This window comes from Tachysurus vachellii, chromosome 13 (assembly GCF_030014155.1).
Source record: "Tachysurus vachellii isolate PV-2020 chromosome 13, HZAU_Pvac_v1, whole genome shotgun sequence".
In the NCBI taxonomy this organism is placed as follows: Eukaryota; Metazoa; Chordata; class Actinopteri; order Siluriformes; family Bagridae; genus Tachysurus; species Tachysurus vachellii.
This window is the reverse complement of record NC_083472.1, coordinates 21,042,123-21,065,335: the sequence shown is the minus strand read 5'-3', so window position 1 is coordinate 21,065,335 and position 23,213 is coordinate 21,042,123. Positions and strand designations below refer to the sequence as shown.

The 23,213-nt window shown below is 40.4% G+C and overlaps 1 protein-coding gene across 1 annotated transcript; it reads left to right on the top strand.

Moving 5' to 3' along the window:
- The first annotated feature begins 687 nt into the window (after positions 1-687).
- On the top strand, positions 688-20,439 carry spon2a (spondin 2a, extracellular matrix protein). Its single transcript, XM_060885140.1, has 7 exons — positions 688-780; positions 7,184-7,424; positions 9,092-9,312; positions 15,816-16,007; positions 17,117-17,291; positions 19,660-19,865; positions 19,919-20,439. Exons 2-6 carry the CDS (start codon positions 7,184-7,186, stop codon positions 19,845-19,847), a joined length of 1,017 nt encoding a protein of 338 aa, XP_060741123.1. The 5' UTR covers positions 688-780; the 3' UTR covers positions 19,848-19,865; positions 19,919-20,439.
- Positions 20,440-23,213: the final 2,774 nt, after the last annotated feature.

Sequence of the window (23,213 nt, the reverse complement as noted above, 5' to 3'; positions counted from 1 at the left end):
AACCAGTGCGTGTGAGAGTTAGTGTATTTTGTTTCTTAATTTTTTTGCTGAATAACTCAGTCCTACTACTGACTTAAGAACAAATGCAGCTAAGTTTTAATGTTTAAAATGATTTTTTTTTAAACATTTTTAAGATTTACCACAAAATTTCCTGGAAAGCATTTTTACTGTATTGTTCCGTATTTCTGTATTTTTTAAAACAAATGGCTTTGTTTTAAGATGATTATTCTTTGATATTTTTCTTTGCGTATTTTTTTTTTTTTGCACCTTAATTGTCAGTATTTGAAATCAACAAAATGAATAGAAACTTGGTGTTTAAAGGGTTAATCCATCTGTCTAAGATGGTAAACATTTACTGCAATTCTTTAACCTGCTTCTCTGTGTTTTATTTAAAACCTTAATGATGCACAATCATCTTTTCAGCCTCATCATGAGGAATCCACCTAGTGGGTTATTAAATGCTGGAGGTGAGGGAGTTTGCATTTAATAGTGAAGAGGTGGGAATTTTTGTATGGCTGAAAATGGAAAGAGAGACATAAAAAAAAAAAAAAAACAAGTTGGTGTGTGTGTGTGTGTGTGTGTGTGTGTGTGCATCCATACAAGGAGAGGTGAAAGGTGGGGGGTGTAGAAGGGGAGGGAAAAGAGAGAGAGAGAGAGAGAGGGAGAGAAAGAGAGGAGGGGAGAGTGAGACAAAGAGAGAGACAAAGTAGAGAAGAGTGAGAGTCCTGCTCTGTGCTGCACATCTCCAACTTGGTGCTGCTGTATCCTCTTCTGGACCAGGTGAGCACGAGCACACAGGCATCTGTAGATGCACATGTGAGTGTGTGTGTGTGTGTGTGTGTGTGTGCGTGTGTCTGTCTCTCGCACTCATGCTGTCTTCTGTAACCAAAGTGAAAGCCGGCTTTGCTTCTCTGTGTCTCCTCTTTCCTTCCTTCCTTCCTTCCTTCCTCCTTCCCTTCTTCTTTTCTTCCTTCCTTCCTTTCTTCCTTCTCTCTCTCTCTCTCTCTCTCTCTCTCTCTCTCTCTCTCTCTCTCTCTCTCTCTCTCTCTCTCTCTCTCTCTCTTTGAAGTCCACTGCCATCTTCCTGAGTAATTTAACACATGCTTTCTCCTTGACTGTCTTGACTCTCTCTATCTCTTTTCCGTGTTTTGGCCATGACATCATTATCTGTGTTTGCATGTATTTCTGATGTTGAAATGCATGTTCCTTTACCTGTAGCTTAGATACATGTGCTGCACTGCATGTGGTTTGCTAATTGCACTGTCTCCAACTCCATGCCTTTTTACTTTACGTGCTAACTAAGAACCCGCAAGCACTTTTCTTTGGCGCTTCTCCTCCTCTCCTGGTTTTATTGCGTCTGGTTCGTGCTTGGTGAAGAGAGCATGAGAGACGCTGACTGAAAGACAGAGATGATGTTTGAGGTTGTATGTGTGTCTTCTCAGGAGGGCAAATAACGGTTGGTTTGCTTTAGGTCAGTGTGAAAAAGTTTGTGAATCGTCTGCATTTTTGGTCGAATTCTTCTTAAACTGTCATCAAGTGAGGAAAAAAAAAATTATTTAAAATAAACTGAACAAATGTGTTAAAACAATCACGGTCACTGCTAGTAAACGTTGGTGAACCTTTTTATTTAGTAACTATTGGAAGCTTTTATGGGTAATAACCTTCAGTCATGCGTTCTCTGTAGCTACAGATCAGTATGGTGCGTAAAACAAGAAGTATTTACAAAATTGCACGTGGATTGTAGGACGACTTGCTCCAACGGCCTGTTTCGGATCATAATTTCAGTTCATGTGAGGACAAGACTCAGATTGGGCCAAGATTTTATATTCTACAATATGAATTGTCTACCATGTGACCTAGTTTGTGATTGATTTATTCCTGTTTTAGTTCCTACTTTGCATCATGTCGCATAACTTGGCGTCGTTTGTGTTTTTGATCACAGACAGATGCACTGGCATTCTGCTTATGATCCACACAACAACAATTTGAATTTGACACAGACGTCAGTGTTAAGTTTAAAGGGCTGTCATTTCCTTTTTGGAAATCCCACATGTTCCACATTTTTCCCCTCTATACAAAGGTTATAGAGGTCAGGATCTGCCTTACAGGTCCCTTGTTTGTCACCCTAGAGCTCCCACATTGGTGGATTTTATTGCCTGATGGTTGTAGGACATCCACAGCCTGGGGAGAGTAACAACAGTGCTGGATTGTAAACTCTTTTGCCTGGCTGCGGACTGATGGGGGGCCCACGCCTTTAAAGATCCCTTTGTAGCCCTTTCCTGTCTTATAAGCTCCAGTAACGTTTCTTCAAGCCATTTCTTCCCACGTCAAGATTTCAGAATTCAGTTGTGACGATCAGGTAACCGAAGCTGTGGGTGTTCTCCTATACACAGATGAGGGTCCAGACACCTGAGCTGAAGAACATCTGACTCAAATTAGCCTCTTTTATTTTTTTACGAAGTCTTTATTTTAGAGGTTTGTATACTTTATCCGTGGATGGCCGTGATTGTTTAAACTAATGTCTGACTGATAATAATCAGGTAATAATAACCAGATAATTGTTAAAGGCTGACATTTTTTCACCCAGCCACGTTGCCAAGTCCCAAATTTACACAGAATGAAATAAAATTCAGTGCCAAGTTTTCACTGCATTAAAGGTGCAATTTTCCCAGAGCTGAGAACACCATTATCTAACGCCTGCCTACAAATCTTTTTTTAACGTGTTAAATAAAAACGCTTGATAATTGCAACGTATGTTGCGTTGCTGCAGATCTATAATTAGTAGTTTTTATTGATGCATCTGCATTCGATTTAAAACAAGTTATCTCAGTTCCAGTTCCTGTTTCCAACACACCTGATCCTCTCCGTAAGCCTTTATTCAGCGTGATCAGGTGTATTCAGTGTCTCTAGGAGTTAAAATATCAGATTTGAGTGCAGTTTTTTAACAGCATTTAAGGTTTAAGCAAAGTAGAGGTTTTTTGGACTGACATGCAGAGCTTAAATATCTGCAGATCTTTCCTTAACTTCTTGCTTTGCATGCAGACCCGATGAGCTGGTCAATGCACGAGAAAAAGATTTTCCAAACCCAATCCATACAAAATGAGTGTGAGCAAATGCACTCATGATAAGTATCTCTTATCTATCATCCCAACACACTTCACACATACAGACTCAATGCATTTATGGCAAATAATAAATGCCATATAACTAATTAAATGTAACTTATATAACTATATATAGCTTATCCGAACTACCTCGGGTCACGGGGAGGCGTCATCTCAGGCGTCATCAGGCATCAAGGCAGGATACACCCTGGACGGAGTGCCAACCCATCGCAGGGCATACACACACACAAGAGAACATGGGAAGAACATGGGGAGAACATGCAAACTCCACACACAAGGTGGAGGCGGGAATTGAACCCCCAAACCTGGAGGTGTGAGTGCTAACCACTAAGCCACTGTGCCCATATGTGTATATATATACATATATATATATATATATATATATATATATATATATATATATATATATATATATATATATATATATATATATATATGTATAAAAATATACATACATACATACATATGTATGTATGTATATAATGTGTGTGTGTGTATATATATAAATAATATATATATATATATATATAAATAAATTATATTTCTTTAAGATAAAGTTAAAGATAAGATAAAGTTACCCCTGTAATATTGTTCTAGCTCAATCACTGTAATGTGTACAAGATTATTCAAATCCCTGTCTTCAGCTTTTGATACTACAGGCTTTAAAAGGCATTACTGCAAATCAGACACATGGTGTGATGTTACACAACACCATCCTGATTTTTTATTTATTTATATAATTACTGTTGTATTATTTATTTATTATTCACAATGGAGAGCGGCTCATTCGGAGGCTTACTTCGTTCTGATGGTTGATCTGCATTCTGAAATCTTGCCGATCTTTCTGAAGCCTCTTAGTTTTGTACTCCGTTTTAGGAATAGAAATCAGGAAGAACTGGAACGTTACACTAAGTTTAAATCTAATCCTTACTCAATCCAATAATTAACCTCAAACGGTACACTGTCTTCTTGCTCTTAATACGGTCCTGGTGATGGTCAGCACACCAGAAAGAAATGTTCCGAAACCCCAAGCCAAAAAAATGAGTTTGAGAAACTGATTCATTTCTTTATCACTCTGTAATGTTAACAAAATGAACTGAAGTGTTTTTTTTTTGCCACCAAGCAATAACAAATGTGGAAGAAAGTGTGATTAGTACAAAATCTTTATTATAAAAGATACATTTTCACAAGTTTTCTGCCCTAAATATATATATTATATATTTGTAAAAGTAAACTTTTTACTTTTATGATGGCATGAATGAGTGGTGAGGTTTGAATCTTGAGGGACAAAGACATTCGTTAATATACTCATGCTGTAGTTTACAATGCACATTGATTCATCCTTAATAACATCCTGGTCACGGTTGCTATTATTCAAATTAAGCTACTGGTTTGCTTTTATTTTAGGACTTAGAACTAATAAATTAATTAAAAATATATCATAGGCATGTACAAAGAAAATAACTGTGGGATCCATGCATCTGAAGTTCAGACCCATTATGAACTGGAGTGATGGACGTGAGGTTGAAGAAATGTCAGGGCCAGAATTCACTTCACTACCAAACTGAATGCAAGATACTGTTCTTGGTCTAGTTTGGTCCAGATGAGGCTGGGTTCCATTTTAAATCTAGTTTTTCTTAAGGTTTCTGCCTTCTGCCTCACCACCATTGCTACCGGCTTACTCATTAGGGATGAATATAAATTTAGATTTAAAACTTTGTCTGAATTTGTATATATTCCTGTGAAGCTGCTTTGAGACAATTTCCCTTGTTAAAAGCGCTATACAAGTTACAGACAGATAAAAAACACTATGGCTCTAGGTGGTTGGATCAAACCTCCTCAATTCCATGCAGCTCTGCAACAAGGTATTGAACCTCACAACAGCATGAAGCACCATCTGGACTTTGGATATTAAATCTAGTGATACTGTTGTGCACATTGTCTCTATTAATCAACTCATTGATAGTTGCATGGTTTAATGCACAAGCCTGGGATAGAAAGAAGTATTTAAGAGAACACCTGGCGAAGAGAAAATGAGGAGGCTTGGGAAAGGTGGTGTCGTGTAAACATCACTGTTTAGTTCTTGAAAATTGCCGTGTGCTTAAATTTCCGCAAATATCTGGAGCAGATTCTTCACACGTGTTCCACACGTAAATGCAATGTCCGTGGTATTTATGGAAGTGCACTTCTGAGAAGTCATGCTTGTGGTTAAATCCTCTCTTAAAAGATGAAGAATGCCAGACGTACCCTAAAAGTGGGATCTTTGAGTCATTCCAGATGACTCAATATCGCCTCTTAGTTTAGTGTGTCTTATTTCTATTCTGGTCACTTGTACCCTTCAGCACCCTGGGCTACATCAGACTGTTCCCTAAATCAAGCTGGATTACTGTCCCAGTCCCTCTAGGCTATAAATGTTAGCGAAAATGCCAGCTATGCTTCATCACTTAAACTTATATGATCTCAAGGCTTAAAAACAGAACATAAAAATGGAAAATCTGTGGAGGCGAATAAGGGGCACAGTCTTTGACGCTGATTAGTTAGTATGAGGAATCAGACGGTTGGTGTCAGGCGTGGGCAGGTGTCTGGGTCTGTTCTAGTGACCCGGTGCCCTTTGTGGCATTTACCTCTTTATAAAGTGGCACTGACAGACAGGGCACGTGTCCTGAACCCTTCAGCTTTTGTTTTTTGCTTCCTGCAGACCAGAAGACGCACGCAGACGCTCATATGCGGTATGGAAATAGCTCAGTCATGTTAGGTTTGCTCTTATGCTGCTATTTAAATTCAGTCAGGCAGTAAATCAGGACGTGTGTGTACATGTGAGAGTGTTTGTGTGCAAGAGAGATGACAGAGGGCTTGCCGGGGTGGCAAACTGTCTGATTTATGAGCCTCTACAGACAGAGAAACATTTTCTACTATCTACTACTGTCTACATCTGTCCTGCTTAGTCAGTGAGATCCTCATCTGGCCTTCTGCAGCTCAGACTTGCTTTCCAGGATGGATCATGAACCAAAGCTCACTCTTTATAAAAAAGATCAGGCATTATTATACAGTATGAATTTGTCTTAAATGACAAGTGCAGCCAAGCACATTATGCAACGTGGCACGGCTAATCTTCACACATGCAGCACTAAAACAGGGGCATGATCAAATGATCGACATAACAAAGTCCTCCACATACCTCGACTCTTTATGGTCATTTTAGGCTCGAGGTGACAAACAAGACACAAATAAATCCAGTCAGTGTACTCGTACCCGAGTGCTTAACGAGTGGCCAAAATAAATTGCATATTACAAACGCAGTCTTCAGCTTTTAATCACACAGGATTTGAAAGGCATTTCTGCCGATCGGATACTTGGTATGAAGTTATGCAACGTGCTCCAGATTTTTTTTTTTAAATAGAATTATATTCTGAATTAGAGAGCAGCTTATTTGGAGTCTTACTGCGTTCAGATACTTGATATGCATTTTGAAATCTTGTTGATTATGAGAGAAGCCTCTTAGCTTTAGTTCATCCAGCAAAGCAGTATTCCAAATTTTTGCACCAAATCTAAATACTGTATAACCCTTCTCCCCCCCCCCCACCTCCAATAATCTTTTTTTACCATGGTTAAATAACATTTTTTATTTTTTTTTTAACTATTAGTGTTTACATCTGCCATACAAGTCCCTGTGAATGAGCTGTTGCTATAGAAATAGTAACAGTAAATCTTAGCGAGTGAACAATATCTTCACTAAAGGCACATGTATCTAGTATTTTCCATTATAAAAATGACAGTAAACAGTAAATTAGATTACTACACCCATTTCTGGATAGTTCAGCTCATTGTTTGCAGATAATCTGGCTAATTGTAAGCATTTGTTTTAAGAAAGCAGCAGAATTTTTTTCTCGAATATATTGTGAAATGAAGAAAAAATGTCTGTAATCATATAAGTAGAAATACTATATTTCTAATATAATATTTTTCTGTATGTTGTTGGCGCTGCAGTATAATAATGTAGTAAATCAAATCAGGGAAAACGCTATTTTGAAAAAATTTCTCTTTTCTCTCTCTTGCAGATGATGATGATGATGATGCCCTCTGAGCTCCTCGTCCCCGGGTGGCTGCAGCACCTGCTCGTTGTGCTCCTGAAGCTGAGCCTCTCCTGTGCATCCCCTCTAAAATTTACCAATGAAACGGCGTGCACGGCCCGAGGACCCGCCTCTTACATCCTAGTATTCACTGGTCAGTGGAGCCCGCAGATGTTCCCAAAACAGTACCCTTTATTCCGACCTCCTGCACAGTGGTCCAAACTTGTAGGTAAGTTCAAGGAGGAGATGGAACCTGTGAAACCTTTCTGTGAGCCTTTAAGTGTCATGTGACAACAGAATATTTGGTCTAGGGTAGAAACTGCTTCATGACATGATGAGTCAGGATGCTGAAGCTTCGCATCTGGCCTGTTAACCCATCCCAGTGGCACACATCTCCCCCAGCACCTCCTCCATATGGGAGTAAGACAGCATAATGAGGAAAGCAGAAAGGGTGGGAGGGCGCGGGGGAGCAAATAAGTACTACCAGATGACGCACGCTACCCCATAGGTTCCTTTTATCCAAAGTGGAGGTTTAGGAAAGATGTCCAGAGAAAAAAAAAGAAAAAGAGGGCTGGAGATGCTGACCTTTTGCACCCTTTTAGATAAACATATTGCATATATATATGACATCCTTAGCCCAAAGGTCTGCAATGGCCATTTGCTTTAATGACAAGTGCTCCCTGGCGCACATATAATAAGAATCTGTGTGCAGGGCATCTGCGCTTTGCCAGCTCCCAGGTCAGGAGAGGATGCAGAGCTGGATGGATCCGGCCAAGACATTTAAAACATTTATAGCCAGAGGATGGAGCGCGACCGTCTGCAAGACTAACACCAGGTTACTGGAGTTTCTCCTCCAACAGTCTGGGTCTCTATATCGCATGTTATAATCGTTCGGTTTGCAATTATAGTCATATTAAAGTTAAATAGTCGTGCACAATGGCTTAGAGATAAAGACAGAGATGGTAACGAGAGAATGGGGGATTGCTGTGGGTTTGTGGTTGAGTTGTCTGAGGTTGCGATGCTTGGCTCTGACTAGTCATGTTCATGCCAAACCGGTCAGACGCTGCATGTGGACGGATGAACCATGTCATCACTGCTGACACTCTTTCACTTTCTCTCTCCCTGCCCTTCCTCACCTCACTTTGAATATCTGCCATGACGGCTTGTAGCTACATAACACGCAGTGGGACATAAAGGATATGCCTAATGACTTTTAAAGCCACCATAACCTCTGCACATTGCTCCCTCAAAAGATTGTAATAAAAAGCCATGGAGCTTATGGGTCTGTTTTGTTAGTGCAGTTTTGTGGTTTATTAAACAGGATAGATTTTACTTGCTTCCTGGAGACCTTAAACTTACCAAATGGTTTTTTTTTTCAAGTGTATAAGGAAAAAAAATGGAATCATACAGGCTTCTGGAAAATAGCTTATTTTAGGAGGTGAAGCGTGCTAATGTTGGTCATGGATCCAGGTGAGAGTTTAGACTGAAGTACGGAAAAAATCCACATGTAATGTAGATTGTGTTTATGTTCACATTTTAGTATGTTTTTACTTCTTTTTTTAAATACACACTCTAATCAACTCTGAGGTTTTACGTGCTTTTATGGTCGCAAGGACTATTGTTTGAATAACTCATACACTATACATGTTTTAGCCAACCTCTTTTTCTACATACTGTAAGGTGGCTGAGTAGAAGAATCATATCCCGTATGTACGGGTAAGTATGTGGAAGCTGTAGAGTGGTGAAACCCGCTGCCTTGTGTCCAGCATGTAAATATTAATAGTTTACTGAATTGTATTAGAATTTAAACTTTTGGTTTAAAAATCCAACCTAATTTCTGTAACACGTCTCTCAGAATAAAAAAAGATCCAATCTCTCCTCTCTTTCTCTCTACAGCTGTCACCCACAATGAGCGGTACCGGTTGTGGCAGGAAGGAGCGATGGCAAGCCCTGGTGTGAAGAGTTTTGCTGAGCTCGGTGTCACGGTTGAGCTGGTAAAGGGGGCAAAAGAAGCAAGGAAGAGGAGGGTAGTGGGGTCCATGTACCGCACAGCAGGGATCCCATCCGGAGTCGGCCACAGCTCCACTGAACTCGTTCTGCAGCCCAGGAACCCACTGGTACCTAACATTTCCTTAATAATGATCTTAGAGAAATACTTCATCATCTACTACGTCTATAATGTATGTGTAATTGTGCTATAAAGTGAGTGTGGATTCTTCAGGATCTATTTTTGCGGAAACAAACAGGAACATTTGGGCAAATTGTGTGCTTCTTAGTCGGTGTTAATTATGTGTTTTTAGCAGTGCTGTATGGAAGCATTATCATATCCACAGCTGTACGGTTATCCTGACTATCAGCACAGCTGTGATTACTTACAGTGTAGAGCTACCCTGAATCACAGCTGAAAAAAAATATATCAACACTCTTGCCAATGCAATATTGTTTTATTAAAATGATGTACATGTTTTTTAACAACTGCCCTAAAAGTGATTGTGAGAGTTCCTGGTAAACAATTTTTCCTTTCATTTCTCAGTACAGAAATATCTGATGAAATTCTTGTTTGTGGAAATCATGCATACACTACAGAGGTAATGTACATAGGTTAAAAAAAGAAAAACACTGGAGAATTTCTTTAATACCAATACCGAATGGACAAGAAAGAACAAAAACTCAAAAACTGTCTCAAACTTATAGAAAGTCTTAACCATAGCATGTACAGTTTGTTGTCATAAATGAAGATATTGTCATAATTGAAATCCAAGGTCTATGAACTGTTCAGTTAAGTCAGACAAATGAAAAAAATGGCCTTTACTTTATATGTAGTGTACAAGCCAAAAGTTGGACACAGACATTTTGATCCAAAGACTTATTCTAAATTTCTTAGACAAACATGATTCCTATTAATGAATAATTCTAATCCTAAGTAATAATAATAAAAAAAAAATCTTAAAACTCTAATAAGTGTTGAACATGTGGGAACTTTAACACTGGTGGAAAAGCACTCCAGATGGCTACATCGTTAAACCTCCACGAGGAGGCCAAGAGTGTACAAAACTGTCATCGAGGCCACTTTGAACCATCTAACAGACTTAAGTTTTGAATCGCTTAACACTTTTTGGTCACAATTCATAGTTAATTGTACAATAGTACCATTCAGATCAAATCCAAAGACCCCAAGGTTTTCCTGTTTAAAAGTACATACAGTAGAACTTAAAGGGTTCCCCCGAAGAGTTTTTAATCGGTGGTTGGATTGATACGGCTTAATAAAATGCTATATTTTGCATATTCCACTATGAAACAAAGGCCATCTGTGTAGACGTTTAGTGTTAAGGGCCTCACTTCAGGACCCAACAGTGGCAACTTAACACTGCTAGGATTTCTCGCAACTTTACACCTAGTAGAATATAACAGGAATTTCACACTTTGTTGGTGCTTAAGGGCATCACACTTTATTTAAAACATCTGGTTCAGCTCCAACTAAACAAAGGTTCCAGTTAGTTTCCTAAATGCTCCTTTATGGCTTTTTGGGGTTTGGGAGAGGTTTCTACATAGAAACCAGCAGACTAACAAGAGAGGATTGCACATTCAGAAACGGTTCCAAGTAGAATGTTGGGTGCTAGAGGAACCCTTTTTTTAAGAATGTGTTTCTAAATACTGTGTTGTTTCAACCATCAGCTAAACTCAAGAACACACAAACTTGCCCCTACTAAGGGCCAAAACCTATATCATGTCTTTATAGCTGCAGTAATGACTCTGAGAACCAGCGTTGGTTTATAGCACCTCCAAACCACAACCTTTCCCTTGCCTCCTTCATTCCAGTGCAATCTTTTTGACCTCTTTTAAAACTGGAGAACGATTTCTTGATTATTTCTTCAGATCTTTTGTCTGTTGTTTATTTTCCTTCGAGTCTGGCTTTCCCGTGACTCACGGCCCCTGACAAGTTTATTACTCGAAAGGATGTTTGGATGCAGGGGCTAAAACAAGCGTGACTGGAAATGGTGACCTAAATATCTTTATTACTCGGGCATCATTTCTAAATAGCACAGAGGAGCACCAAAAAAAGGGATACTATTTCTCTTGGGCACATGCCTGTCATTGCTAGTGGGTTTTAAATGACAGCGACAGGTCACATGACCCGACGGCGGGATGACTGCTGCTTTTAGACCTGCCAGGAAGGTTAGGGTGGCCCTGACGGTGGAGGAACCATCTGTGTGTGTATGTGTATCTGTGTTTATGTGTGTATGCTGGAAAACTATAATGGAGACACATGAGTAGAAACTAACAAAGTCTTGGCTAGACACCTGTTGAATGCACGTCTTTGTCTACCCGGCTCTCAGCTCAGCAATATTATATACGCAGCATGCAGGAACGTGTCATTCGACACACTAAGCATTTGGCACTTCAAAGTCTCTTACAGAGATCACAGAAGATCGTAACTCCCTTTTGCTTTATACTTCCAGGAAATCAAATGACCAGGTCACTGAGGACATTGCAGTCAGATAAGTGCTGAGTTAGTGTGGAGACCATAAGTACGAAGACTGTGATATTGTGATGTGGTCATACAGTAGTATTAGACGGGAGGCTAAAATCTAATCTATTAACTTCTTGACAATGTGGATCATAGGAATCATGTGGAGCAATTTGATACACACACACACACACACACGCACGCAGACATACTTAAAGCTTACAGCTGATCTCAATTTTTTAAGTGTTTCAAGAACGTAATGCTCTACTGATTTTAACTTTCTCTTCTTAAGTCATTTCGGGGAAAAAAGCAATGATAAAGTAAATAATCTGCCTCATTTACATTCATTACACCCACAATTATATTTCACATGCTCCTTCTCCTTCTCAATCACTGCTTATGACGTGTTACGAACTAAAATCTGCCAAGCCTGTTGTTAGAACTGTTAAGAGAATAGAATCTGCACTTACCACCCTCAGAAAACTAACCGACAATGACTGTATAACATCATACATCAGTTTTTGTTATGATATGTGTGTACCGACTAACATCTGCTTAACATGGTGCAATGACAAACCATGAATAACTGGAAAACTCAAACACCTTTGTCTAAAGCCAAAGAAGACACCCACAGACACAGGGACAAATCCTGTATAATCAGGTCAGAAACACATTAACAAATGAGATATAAGTTGCTTGGAAGAGCTAACGACCCTGCGATGATGTGGAAAAGCCTTAAAGATCTTGCCAGCTGGAGGCCACCTCTTTTCCCCACTCTGTGGACAGAACGTGCTCTGTTGTAGATGTGACACCACCAGCCCTACCCTCCATACCTACTCCAATAATCTCTCCACACACCCACCAATATTCACTTTAACTGCAATTAGGATCTGTGAGTATGATCAGGTCTTCCTGAAACATAAGTGCAGAAAAGCACCATACCCGGAATGTGCTTCAATCTCTTGTCTAACATCTCTTTTCTTCAATCACTTGTCTGATATCTTGTTATCAGCGTTGGCCGCCATCTTCACAGCAGATCACCAGAACAACGTGAAGTACCCTCCTGCTTCAAATTCTTCACCGTCATCCCCATTCCAAAAGAAAAACCCAGGAACACAGGGCTAAAAGACTGCAGACCAGTCTCCTTAACAGCTGAGAGCTTGTTGCTGATACACGTGAAGGACATCTACGGCCCCTTGCTTGCCTTGTTAATTAGACAAGCTTGTCAATGGATGCTGGATGAAGAGCAACATGGGAACATCCTTGACCATACATGGGCCTATACAAGGATCCTTCTCATAGATTTCAGCTAGGCATTTAAGACATCTCCTAGAGGTTAAATTGATCCAGCTCACTGTGCCTACTTCCACCTGTGAGAGGATCAACAGCTTCCTGCAGCAGGTAAATCTGGAAAAATTCACATTCAGCTCATGCACACTCAATACTGGTGCATCCCAATGATGACTGCATGACTACAGAGCCTCCTGTCAAATTCCCGAAGCTTGCAGATGACGGCACAATCATTTGCGTTATCCAGGAGGGTCATGAGTTTGCTTATGGAGACTAATAGGCCCGAGGTCGAATAGTTGGCTGTCTGGTGCAGTCAAAACAAACTGGAACTGAACATGCTCAAAATAGTAGAGTTGACAGTAGACTTCAGTGGACACCCCCTCTTACACACGCACACCATAATGAACTGCACAGTGTTAGACGTGGGGTCATTCAGGTTCCTGGGCTCTACAATCTCACAAGACCTGAGGTGCCAGACCTACATTAAGTCTATAGTGAAAACGAATGTCCTCTGACAACTGAGCTTCAGATGCAATTCTTATTCCTCCATCATTGAATTTGTTCTGTTCACTTCAATAACTGTCTGGTTTGGTTCAGACATAAGAAGACTTGTAATAGTTATAGTACAAAAAATGTGTAATAGTTGTAATGCAATATGCCTCTGTTACTGCTACTCGGTTTCCCAAATGCAGTATTATAATTTGGTTATATTCATCCAGATTATCTTTGTATAATTCTTTTTTTGTTGTACTACAGTTTTGTTGCATTTATTATAAGTATGGGAACCATTCTTGTCTAAGGAATTCCTATAATTTTCTATTTCTGATTGTGGTCCGGGGGGCACGGTGCATTAGTGGTTAGCACGTTCGCCTCGCACCTTCAGGGTTGGGGGTTCGATTCCCGCCTCCGCCTTGTGTGTGTGGAGTTTGCATGTTCTCCCCGTGCCTCGGGGGTTTCCTCCGGGTACTCCGGTTTCCTCCTGCGGTCCAAAAACATGCATGGTAGGTTGATTGGCATCTCTGGAAAATAGTGTCCTTAGTGTGCGATTGCGTGAGTGAATGAGAGTGTGTGTGCCCTGCGATGGGTTGGCACTCCGTCCAGGGTGTATCCTGCCTTGATGCCCAATGACGCCTGAGATAGGCACAGGCTCCCCGTGACCCGAGGTAGTTTGGATAAGCGGTAGAAAATGAATGAATGAATGAATGATTCTTGTCCACGAACCACTAAAAAATTCTCAGTCCAAAGAAAGATCAAATCTAGCAAGCTCGTCACTCTGTGCAATCACCTTCCATAACGAACACTGATAATCTGTGGGACTCTACAGCCTGGGATAGAAGGAAATCAGCCTTAGACCTGCTTCTTTATCATTCTGTCTCTTTTACCTCCCAGTCATGGTGTGATTTGATTTCACAAGAATCCAAAACATGTGCAGGTGAAAAATGAAAGCTAATATTGATGTATTTTATCATAGAAAGACTTATCCCTGCTAGCTCATTTATATCAGCCGACCCTGCTGTCTTACCTACCCTTCTAACTCAGTATCACTGTCTCCAGAGGGAAATACACTACTCCAGTGCTGGTGCAAAGCTCATATTAGACCATCATCTATGACAGGACTGACTTTCAATTGGCCAACCACATAATGGCAGGGTAAGGGCTGGAATATAAATTGATGGATTTAGTTTAGAAAGCCCCATGAGCCACAATTATATAAACACTTAAGATAAATGGGCACATTAAAAAAATCTCAGCTGGTAAATATTTATACGCTGGAATTGTGTGTCATGCAAAAGGAAAGTAAATGGTAATATTATTTCAGAGGTAATGTGAAAATTCAGTGATACTCATTGATGGTGAATTAAGGGTTGCTTTGGTGGTTTCTGACACTTTAAGCATGTTGAGCGAAGAGGAAGAACATCAAGTGCATATCATGGATTTATGATTGCGTGCGCTTGTGTGTGTTTGTGTGTGCACACACATCTCAAAGCCTCAGACTGATGTCCATCAGCTGAACTAGGCTGCAGACAGATGTAACCACACTGGCTTTACGTGCCAGCCAAACTGTTATAGCAGGATGCATTCCTGGAAAAGCCACAGCGCTAGAAAAAGAGGAGGCGGAGGACAGAAGAGAGAGAGAGAGAGAGAGAAAAGGAAGTGTAAAACAAGTCTGACTCCAGACGGACTGTTCCATAGCTGAGATTCATCGATCAAAAAAGTTGAAACTGTGCTCTGGTGTGTGCGTCATTAACAACCACCAAATGAAAGATCGGTTTCATACTAATGCCTTTTCTAATGTCAGTAATCTAATAGGTATTTAAGACCAAATTTGAATAATAACAGAGATTATGGGTTTTGACTTGATGCCTGATCATTACCTTGGAGTAACCTCAGCTACCTCATGAGTAAATAATGCTTTGATTTCAGTACCGGTGCCAGTATTACACAGTAACGTCTGTCCATTTGGTTGCAATCTATGTGCCATGATCCACTCAAGAACTTTGGCTATATAATAACTTTCGCTCTAATCTTCAAATAGACCTGTCCCTCAGGACTGTGTGTGAGTAAGCGATATAAAGAGTGTGTGCATCTGTTCTGACCGAGGGCTTTTCCTGCATTAGGTCATAACCCAACAGGAAACATTCATCACCATTTAAAGAAAAAAAAATCAGCAGCCTAACAAACACAGGAACGACTGGAAACTATTGGGAATGGCCTTAAAGAGACATTTCAGATGTGAACTATGAAGTCAATTGCTCTAACATTGTAGGGCATATTTAGGACAGAAAAGTATATTGCCAGAAGGAAAGCTGTGTTGTCAGTTTGTATGTGTGTGTCTCTGATCATGAACCCTCTCTCACACAGCTCTCCTTGATGGTGAAAGTGATTCCCAGCCCTGATTGGTTTGTTGGGGTGGACAGCGTAAGCCTGTGTGAAGCTGGCCAGTGGAAAGAGGAAGTGACTTTCGACCTGCATCCATTTGATGCCGGGACGGACAGCGGTTTCACTTTCTCTTCGCCCAATTTTCCCACAGTTCCCCCTGAGAACATCACAATGGTGAGACCTTAATATACAGTATACTTTACAGTATGTGTTTACACAGATATACAGTATGTAATTACCCCAGACATCTTTGTAAATAACTCTTTGGTATAAGTCTAGGCCAGTGCTTTACAGTCTCCGAGTCAAGGTACTGGAGTCAGCCCAGAGTGCACTATAGATCATATACATTTCCTTTCCCAAAACTGATATTACAATATGTTTACTATATACCAGATCCACAATCATCAAGGGTTGCAATAGATCCACTGGCAACTGATGATGCTCCAGATGTATCATAAGATAGAGGCCACCAAAGCAAAGAAACACTTCATTGACAGGAAGCAGTCTTAGAATGGAACCTGTCCTCTTCAGGGATTATAAATCATTACATTATACACTCGTAGGAATCTCTAAAAAGTGTTAAGTAAGAATACAGGGAACGGAAATGAACATGTACTACACATAGTTTGTTGATATCGGTGCTCTGTCCCCACCATCTCTGGTATTTTTGAGTTTAGCTTGTCTTTAATATCAGGCAATATGTCTTTACTGGGGGGGGGCTTAGTGGTTAGCACGTTTGCCTCACACCTCCAGGGTTGGGGGTTCGATTCCTGCCTCTGCCTTCTGTGTGTGGAGTTTGCATGTTCTCCCCGTGCCTCGGGGGTTTCCTCCGGGTATTCCGGTTTCCTCCCCGGTCCAAAGACATGCATGGTAGGTTGATTGGCATCTCTGGAAAAATTGTCCGTAGTGTGTGAGTGCGTGAGTGAATGAGAGAGTGTGTGTGCCCTGCGATGGGTTGGCACTCCGTCCAGGGTGTATCCTGCCTTGATGCCCGATGACGCCTGAGATTGGCACAGGCTCCCCGTGACCCGAGGTAGTTCGGATAAGCGGTAGAAAATGAATGAATGAATGTCTTTACTATTCTGAACTTTTTTTTAACCTCCCAAGAGAAGAGATTTTTTTTAACCTCACCTATTTAGAAGGTGAATTTTCGACTCTAAATTGTGACTCTAAAATGTGAATATTTGTGTCCAAAATGTCCTGTGATAGATTAGGTAGGTAATGAAGGTATGATACAAAAAAACTGTTTAAAGCGTTCATTGTTGCTTCTTTTCAACCTACAGATCACATCTCAGAAGCCGAATCATCCTGCAAACTCTTTCTACTACCCCCGGCTGCCTGAGCTTCCGCCGCTAGCCACCATCTGGCTAAAAAAACAGCCTCGATCATCCATCCGTCAACACAACCACGTGTCCAATCATATCCTGCCTCAACTCAGCAAAACCCCACAATTTGCAGGTCAGAACACCATCATGCCTTCTTTAAACCAATGTTGTGTCAGTCAGCTGTATGGTCTGGTCTTTATCAGCAATCAGGACTGTGCTGAACTCGATGTGCTCAGTTTGCGATGACCCATTACTTCCTCAGGAGCTCTCAGTTAAATAACATTATTTACATTTACATTATTTACTGTAGAGTGTCACCCAAATGAGGCATGGTTTCCTTCTGTGTCTGGTTCCTCTCAAGTTTTCTTCCTCATATCCTCTCAGGGAGTTTTCATGTGACCTTAAGTTAATTTTTAACTGTAATTGTATATATTCATTTATTTATTTTTATCCTTATTTTTCTTCTTCTTCTTCTTCTTCTTCTTCTTCTTCTTCTTCTTCTTCTTCTTCTTCTTCTCTCTCTTCTGTTTCCATACATCTGTAAAGCTGCTTTGAGACAATGGGAATTGTTAAACGTGCTATACAAATAAACTGAATTGAATTGAAAAACTTTAATAGAACTCATAATAGAACTTTAATAGAACACAACCCTTTTTTCAACATATTTGTTTTGGTTCTAGTAAAACATTAAAAATAATCTGTACTCTATTGTACAATGTTAGGTGTTTAATATTTTTTTTGTCATTTTCACGGGCAATATATTTTCAAGGGCAATATAGCTTCAATCTAGAGATGGAATCCTCAGACTTTCCCTTGATATAATACAGCAACTGTGTGATACTTGACACTACCACTGCTACGATATGATACGAAGACAACCGCTACGATATGATAGGAAGACGGCCGCTATGATTTGATATGAATCTGCTACGATATAGTAGGATTTGACCCTCTTTTTTTAAGATCTGGGTTCAGCTTACCTTTAATGCACAAATGATGAGGACAATTTTAAGTATCAAAGTTCTGGACAAATCACCTTGCTGGCACAATAGTTTAAAAAATTAATTTTTAAACACCAGTTTTCTGTAAGTTTACTGATGTTTTTGGACAGTAATTGATTTGGTTCGGTTCATTTAATAGTTGCCTTTTTATATCTCTCTCACTCTCACTCATTTTCTACCGCTTATCGAACTACCTCGGGTCACGGGGAGCCTGTCTCAGGCGTCATCGGGCATCGAGGCAGGATACACCCTGGACGGCGTGCCAACCCATCGCAGGGCACACACACACTCTCATTCACACACACACTCACACACTACGGACAATTTTTCCAGAGATGCCAATCAACCTACCATGCATGTCTTTGGACCGGGGGAGGAAACCGGAGTACCCGGAGGAAACCCCAGAGGCACGGGGAGAACATGCAAACTCCACACACAAGGCGGATGTGGGAATCGAACCCCCAACCCTGGAGATGTGAGGCAAACGTGCTAACCACTAAGTACCGTGTCCCCCGCCTTTTTATAGCAATATGTCAATTCATAAATCATAAATTAATTACACCTTTACTTCAAACCTTATCCACTTCTTCAGTAATGACCCACAGTCTTGCCCGTGCCCCTCTTGCCCTGTGGATTTGGGCTTAGTCATCATCAAGGAGCCCACTCTCATCAGGAGAAAAACATTTCATCAGATTAACTTTGTATTTTCTTTGCTCTTGGCAAATTATGGCATCCTCAACATAACACAGCCACCAGTTACGCTACTTAATTTATCACAGAACAGATTTTTTTTCTGGGCTGTAACCCTTTAGCGATATTTATCTCCAGTGCAAAACATGTAGTATTTATACACCAGAATACCTTTAACTACATTTATGGTAAATGGACAATTGTGTAAAATTACCCCTCCAATTGTGGTTGTGTAGAGAATCAACAGCAAACATTTGGAATTAGTTTTAAGGTTTGGACGAGTCGCAGAGTCAGCACAAACAAAATTGTCCTGACGCTTGTTTAAAACCCTGTTGTTTAGAATCTTGTTTCAATCCATTGAGTTAATTTGAATTAGTTTAAGCAAAATATGCTGAGGTAGCTACTGTAATACAGACCAGCTGCCATTTTCCAATTGGGCTTTTTTTATGCCAGAGTCTTTAATTCCCTGCCTGTTTACAGTTTAAACCCTTGCTTCAGTAAATAATCTCACCTGGATGCTGTAGACTTGTACCTACCTGTTTAAGTGCTGCTGTAATCATAAAGGCTGTGATGCTCGTACGGAATATTTAACACTTTACATCACAGACTTTGTAGAAGAGTAATGATTAATAATCTCTCTGTACCTAGAAGAGCATGGGTCCCTTTTTGAGTCTGCTACCTCTCAAGGTTTTTTCTCATGTCAGCTCAGGGAGTTTTCCTTTTTTTTGCATCTGGCTTGCTCATTAGGGATCTAAATCTATGTTTTCTGTAAAGCTGCTTTGTGACACTGTCCACTGTGTGTCGTTACAGAGACGCCGCTGGACTGTGAGGTCTCCATGTGGTCGTCCTGGGGCCTGTGTTTGGGGCCATGCTCCAGAGGAGGAATGCGTCATCGTACCCGCTACATCCTCTTGAAACCTGCTAACAGCGGCACCCCCTGCCCCGAGCTGGAGGAACAGTCTGAGTGCACGCCACACAACTGCCTGGTGCAGCAGTGATGCTCGTTTACACACAGACACACACACACACACAATCACATGCACATACTCTGACAATGTTCAGATGCAAAGCCAATTTGCAAGGCCATGTCCTATATAATACCTAAAGAAGTCAGATGTCAGAGGTCACAGCGAGTGGTGATCTAACGCGCCAGTTCTGCAGGAATATTCTGCGGTTCCTGCATTCAGCTTATACAAAGACACTTTTTGAAAACACATTTTTATAGTGTATCGACAAATAATCACATACTTTTTGCAGACATCATTTTTCATAGTCGATTTTTGAACATGTCAAATGTTATCGATATTTTCTTTTATTATTATTATTATCTACATTTCACAACAGCACTGAGACAAAAGTACTTCAGTTGTGGAATGAATTGACCAACAGTGCCCTCCACTAGTACACTTTAAATAAGCCCACTAAGACTGAACTCTTATACTGGGCCAATTAGGATGAGCTCTCTAACATCATTAGGCTAATAATCTTATATAATTGTTGTTTTGTTCCCTTCACCACCATTGAAAAGATGTATATATGATGTATTTAATCATTTTCTCCTTTTAATAAATGTGGAGTTGTTTCCTTAAAGCGAGGACTGTTTGAGTAACCGGATTCAATACAGCTGAAATGTTTGTGTAAAGATAAGTTTAAAGGTAGATTTTTACCTTAAAGAGACATTTTTATATGATGCATCATGGTATATGTTTGCTAACAAACTTACAGCAGAATTACTTAAACACTGTAAAACAACTATGTTCTATGATACATTTATTTAAATAATTTGTTTAAATAAATAAACAGCAATTAAAACGGCAGTTACATTTTATCAGCAATTGCTGTGGAAATATTCATTAGTTTAAAGAAGCCATTTGTCATTTTTTTAAAGCAGTCTGATCTTACTCTTCTACCTAACGGTGCCCTTCAAACAATCCTCTGTTACAACGATATCTACATTGTGCATTGCCTTTTAAGGAAAAGGGGCAGAGTTGATCATCTGATAGGGGTGGGGTTTATTTCTGGGCCAGAAAATTTAAAAAAAATATGCTTAGAATGAAAAAAAAAAAAACAAAACCCAGATCCATTATAGTATTTTATGAATGACAGTTTTTCTACTATATGTAGAAATAGTCTTAAAATTACAAACCGCACCTTTAAATTTAATATATAGATATTTGTTACAAACCGCACCTTTACAAACTGTAAACTTAAAGCTATAAATGTAGTATCACGCTCACTAAAGATAACAATTGCCTGTGACATGTTCATTGGATTAAAGTGATTTTCCTGAAGTGAGGATGCACGAACACGGATATGCGAATGTCATTCCTGTGAGTGTCATGTTTTTGCCATCAAACCTTTTGTTGCTTATAAATTTTAGTAGCACTGGAAGGAAATTTCCTCTGCTGAATGGATAAGCAGCAGCTCCAGGTGTAACGCTGTGCTTTATTACCTTTGCCTTGTTTTAAAAAAAAAAAAAAAAAAAGGAAAATTGAAATGAAACGGATTGGCAGGAATAACAATGTGCTTTGTGCTGAAAGTATGATTTCACCTCTTTCTGGTGAGCACACTTTCTCTCCTTAAGGATTAACAGTTCTGTCTTTCAGGTTTGCATCAGGTTTTTGTTTTGGCTGCATCATCTCAGCAGATCATCTGAACACATATTTGATTTGGAACAGGTTTTACTGTTTGGTAAATGCCCTTCCTGATGGAAACCTCTCAGTACACCCAGGCCTGGCCTTCCCTTCTCAGGAATCATGAATCAGGCTGGGCTCAGGAATCAAACCCAGGCCATGGTGGTGCAGGGGCAGGAGCAGGAGATCCGAACCGCAAGACCACCTTATGACAAAAAATAAACACAAGTGCTTCAACAGTACAAAAGGCACTACAGGAGATTTTTTAAACAATAGATAGCATCATTAATCTCTGCTCATGATCATGCTAATATTTATACAATTATTTTTTCTATGGAACCTTTCCAAATAATTGCATGTGTTTTTGCAAAATCATCTTTTGTATTATTAAATATGGATAAATTTAGACACTGAAACCTAAAATCTTTACACTCAATAAATGAACAACGGGTTGGAATCTGTTCTCTGATGCTATTTGTTAGTATTCATTCATTCATCTTCTACCGCTTATCCGAACTACCTCTATCTCAGGCGTCATCGGGCATCAAGGCAGTGCCAACCCATCACAGGGCACACACACACACTCTCATTCACTCACACAATCACACACTAGGGACAATTTTCCAGAGATGCCAATCAACCTACCATGCATGTCTTTGGACCGGGGGAGGAAACCGGAGTACCCAGAGGAAACCCCCCAGGCACGGGGAGAACATGCAAACTCCACACACACAAGGTGGAGGCGGGAATCGAACCCCGACCCTGGAGGTGTGAGGCGAACGTGCTAACCACTAAGCCACCGTGCCCCCCCTATTTGTTAGTATTCATTCATTCATCTTCTACCGCTTATCCGAACTACCTCGGGTCACGGGGAGCCTGTGCCTATCTCAGGCGTCATTGGGCATCAAGGCAGGATACACCCTGGACAGAGTGCCAACCCATCGCAGGGCACACACACACACTCATTCACTCACGCAATCACACACTAGGGACAATTTTCCAGAGATGCCAATCAACCTACCATGCATGTCTTTGGACCGGGGGAGGAAACCGGAGTACCCAGAGGAAACCCCCCAGGCACGGGGAGAACATGCAAACTCCACACACACAAGGTGGAGGCGGGAATCGAACCCCGACCCTGGAGGTGTGAGGCGAACGTGCTAACCACTAAGCCACCGTGCCCCCCCTATTTGTTAGTATAAACATTTTAAATTCAACAATAATCTACATATTTGGAAATAGCAACGAATGTTTCATAAAGTGCAGATTTTTGGTTATGAAATAGATCAAATTGATTTAATGTGTCTAGTCACATTTAAGTTTTTTCTGCAGATATATGACGTTATATTTAATGGCCTTAGCTTAAAGCCTTCTTCGATGTTTTCTGACACTCTGACTATGCCGTTGTTGTGTGCAGATAAAAATTATTTGTATGCGTGGTGTCTTGCTTTATAATGCACATCACATTTCCTTATATTGTAGTCTCATGACTTAATGTACAACCCCTGAGCCCCTCCTCCCAAACCTTCAACACACACACACACACACACACACACACACACACACACACGGTGTAACATGATCATGAAAACATAAAGTCTTCACCCAAGCCTTTCAGATACACCAGATCAGCATCTGCAGCTAGAGGACTAGTCTAAACAACACACAGCTCTCCCTTGTGGTCTTTCATTTCCAGGGACACAAAACCATTCATTAACTCCAAGACTAAGC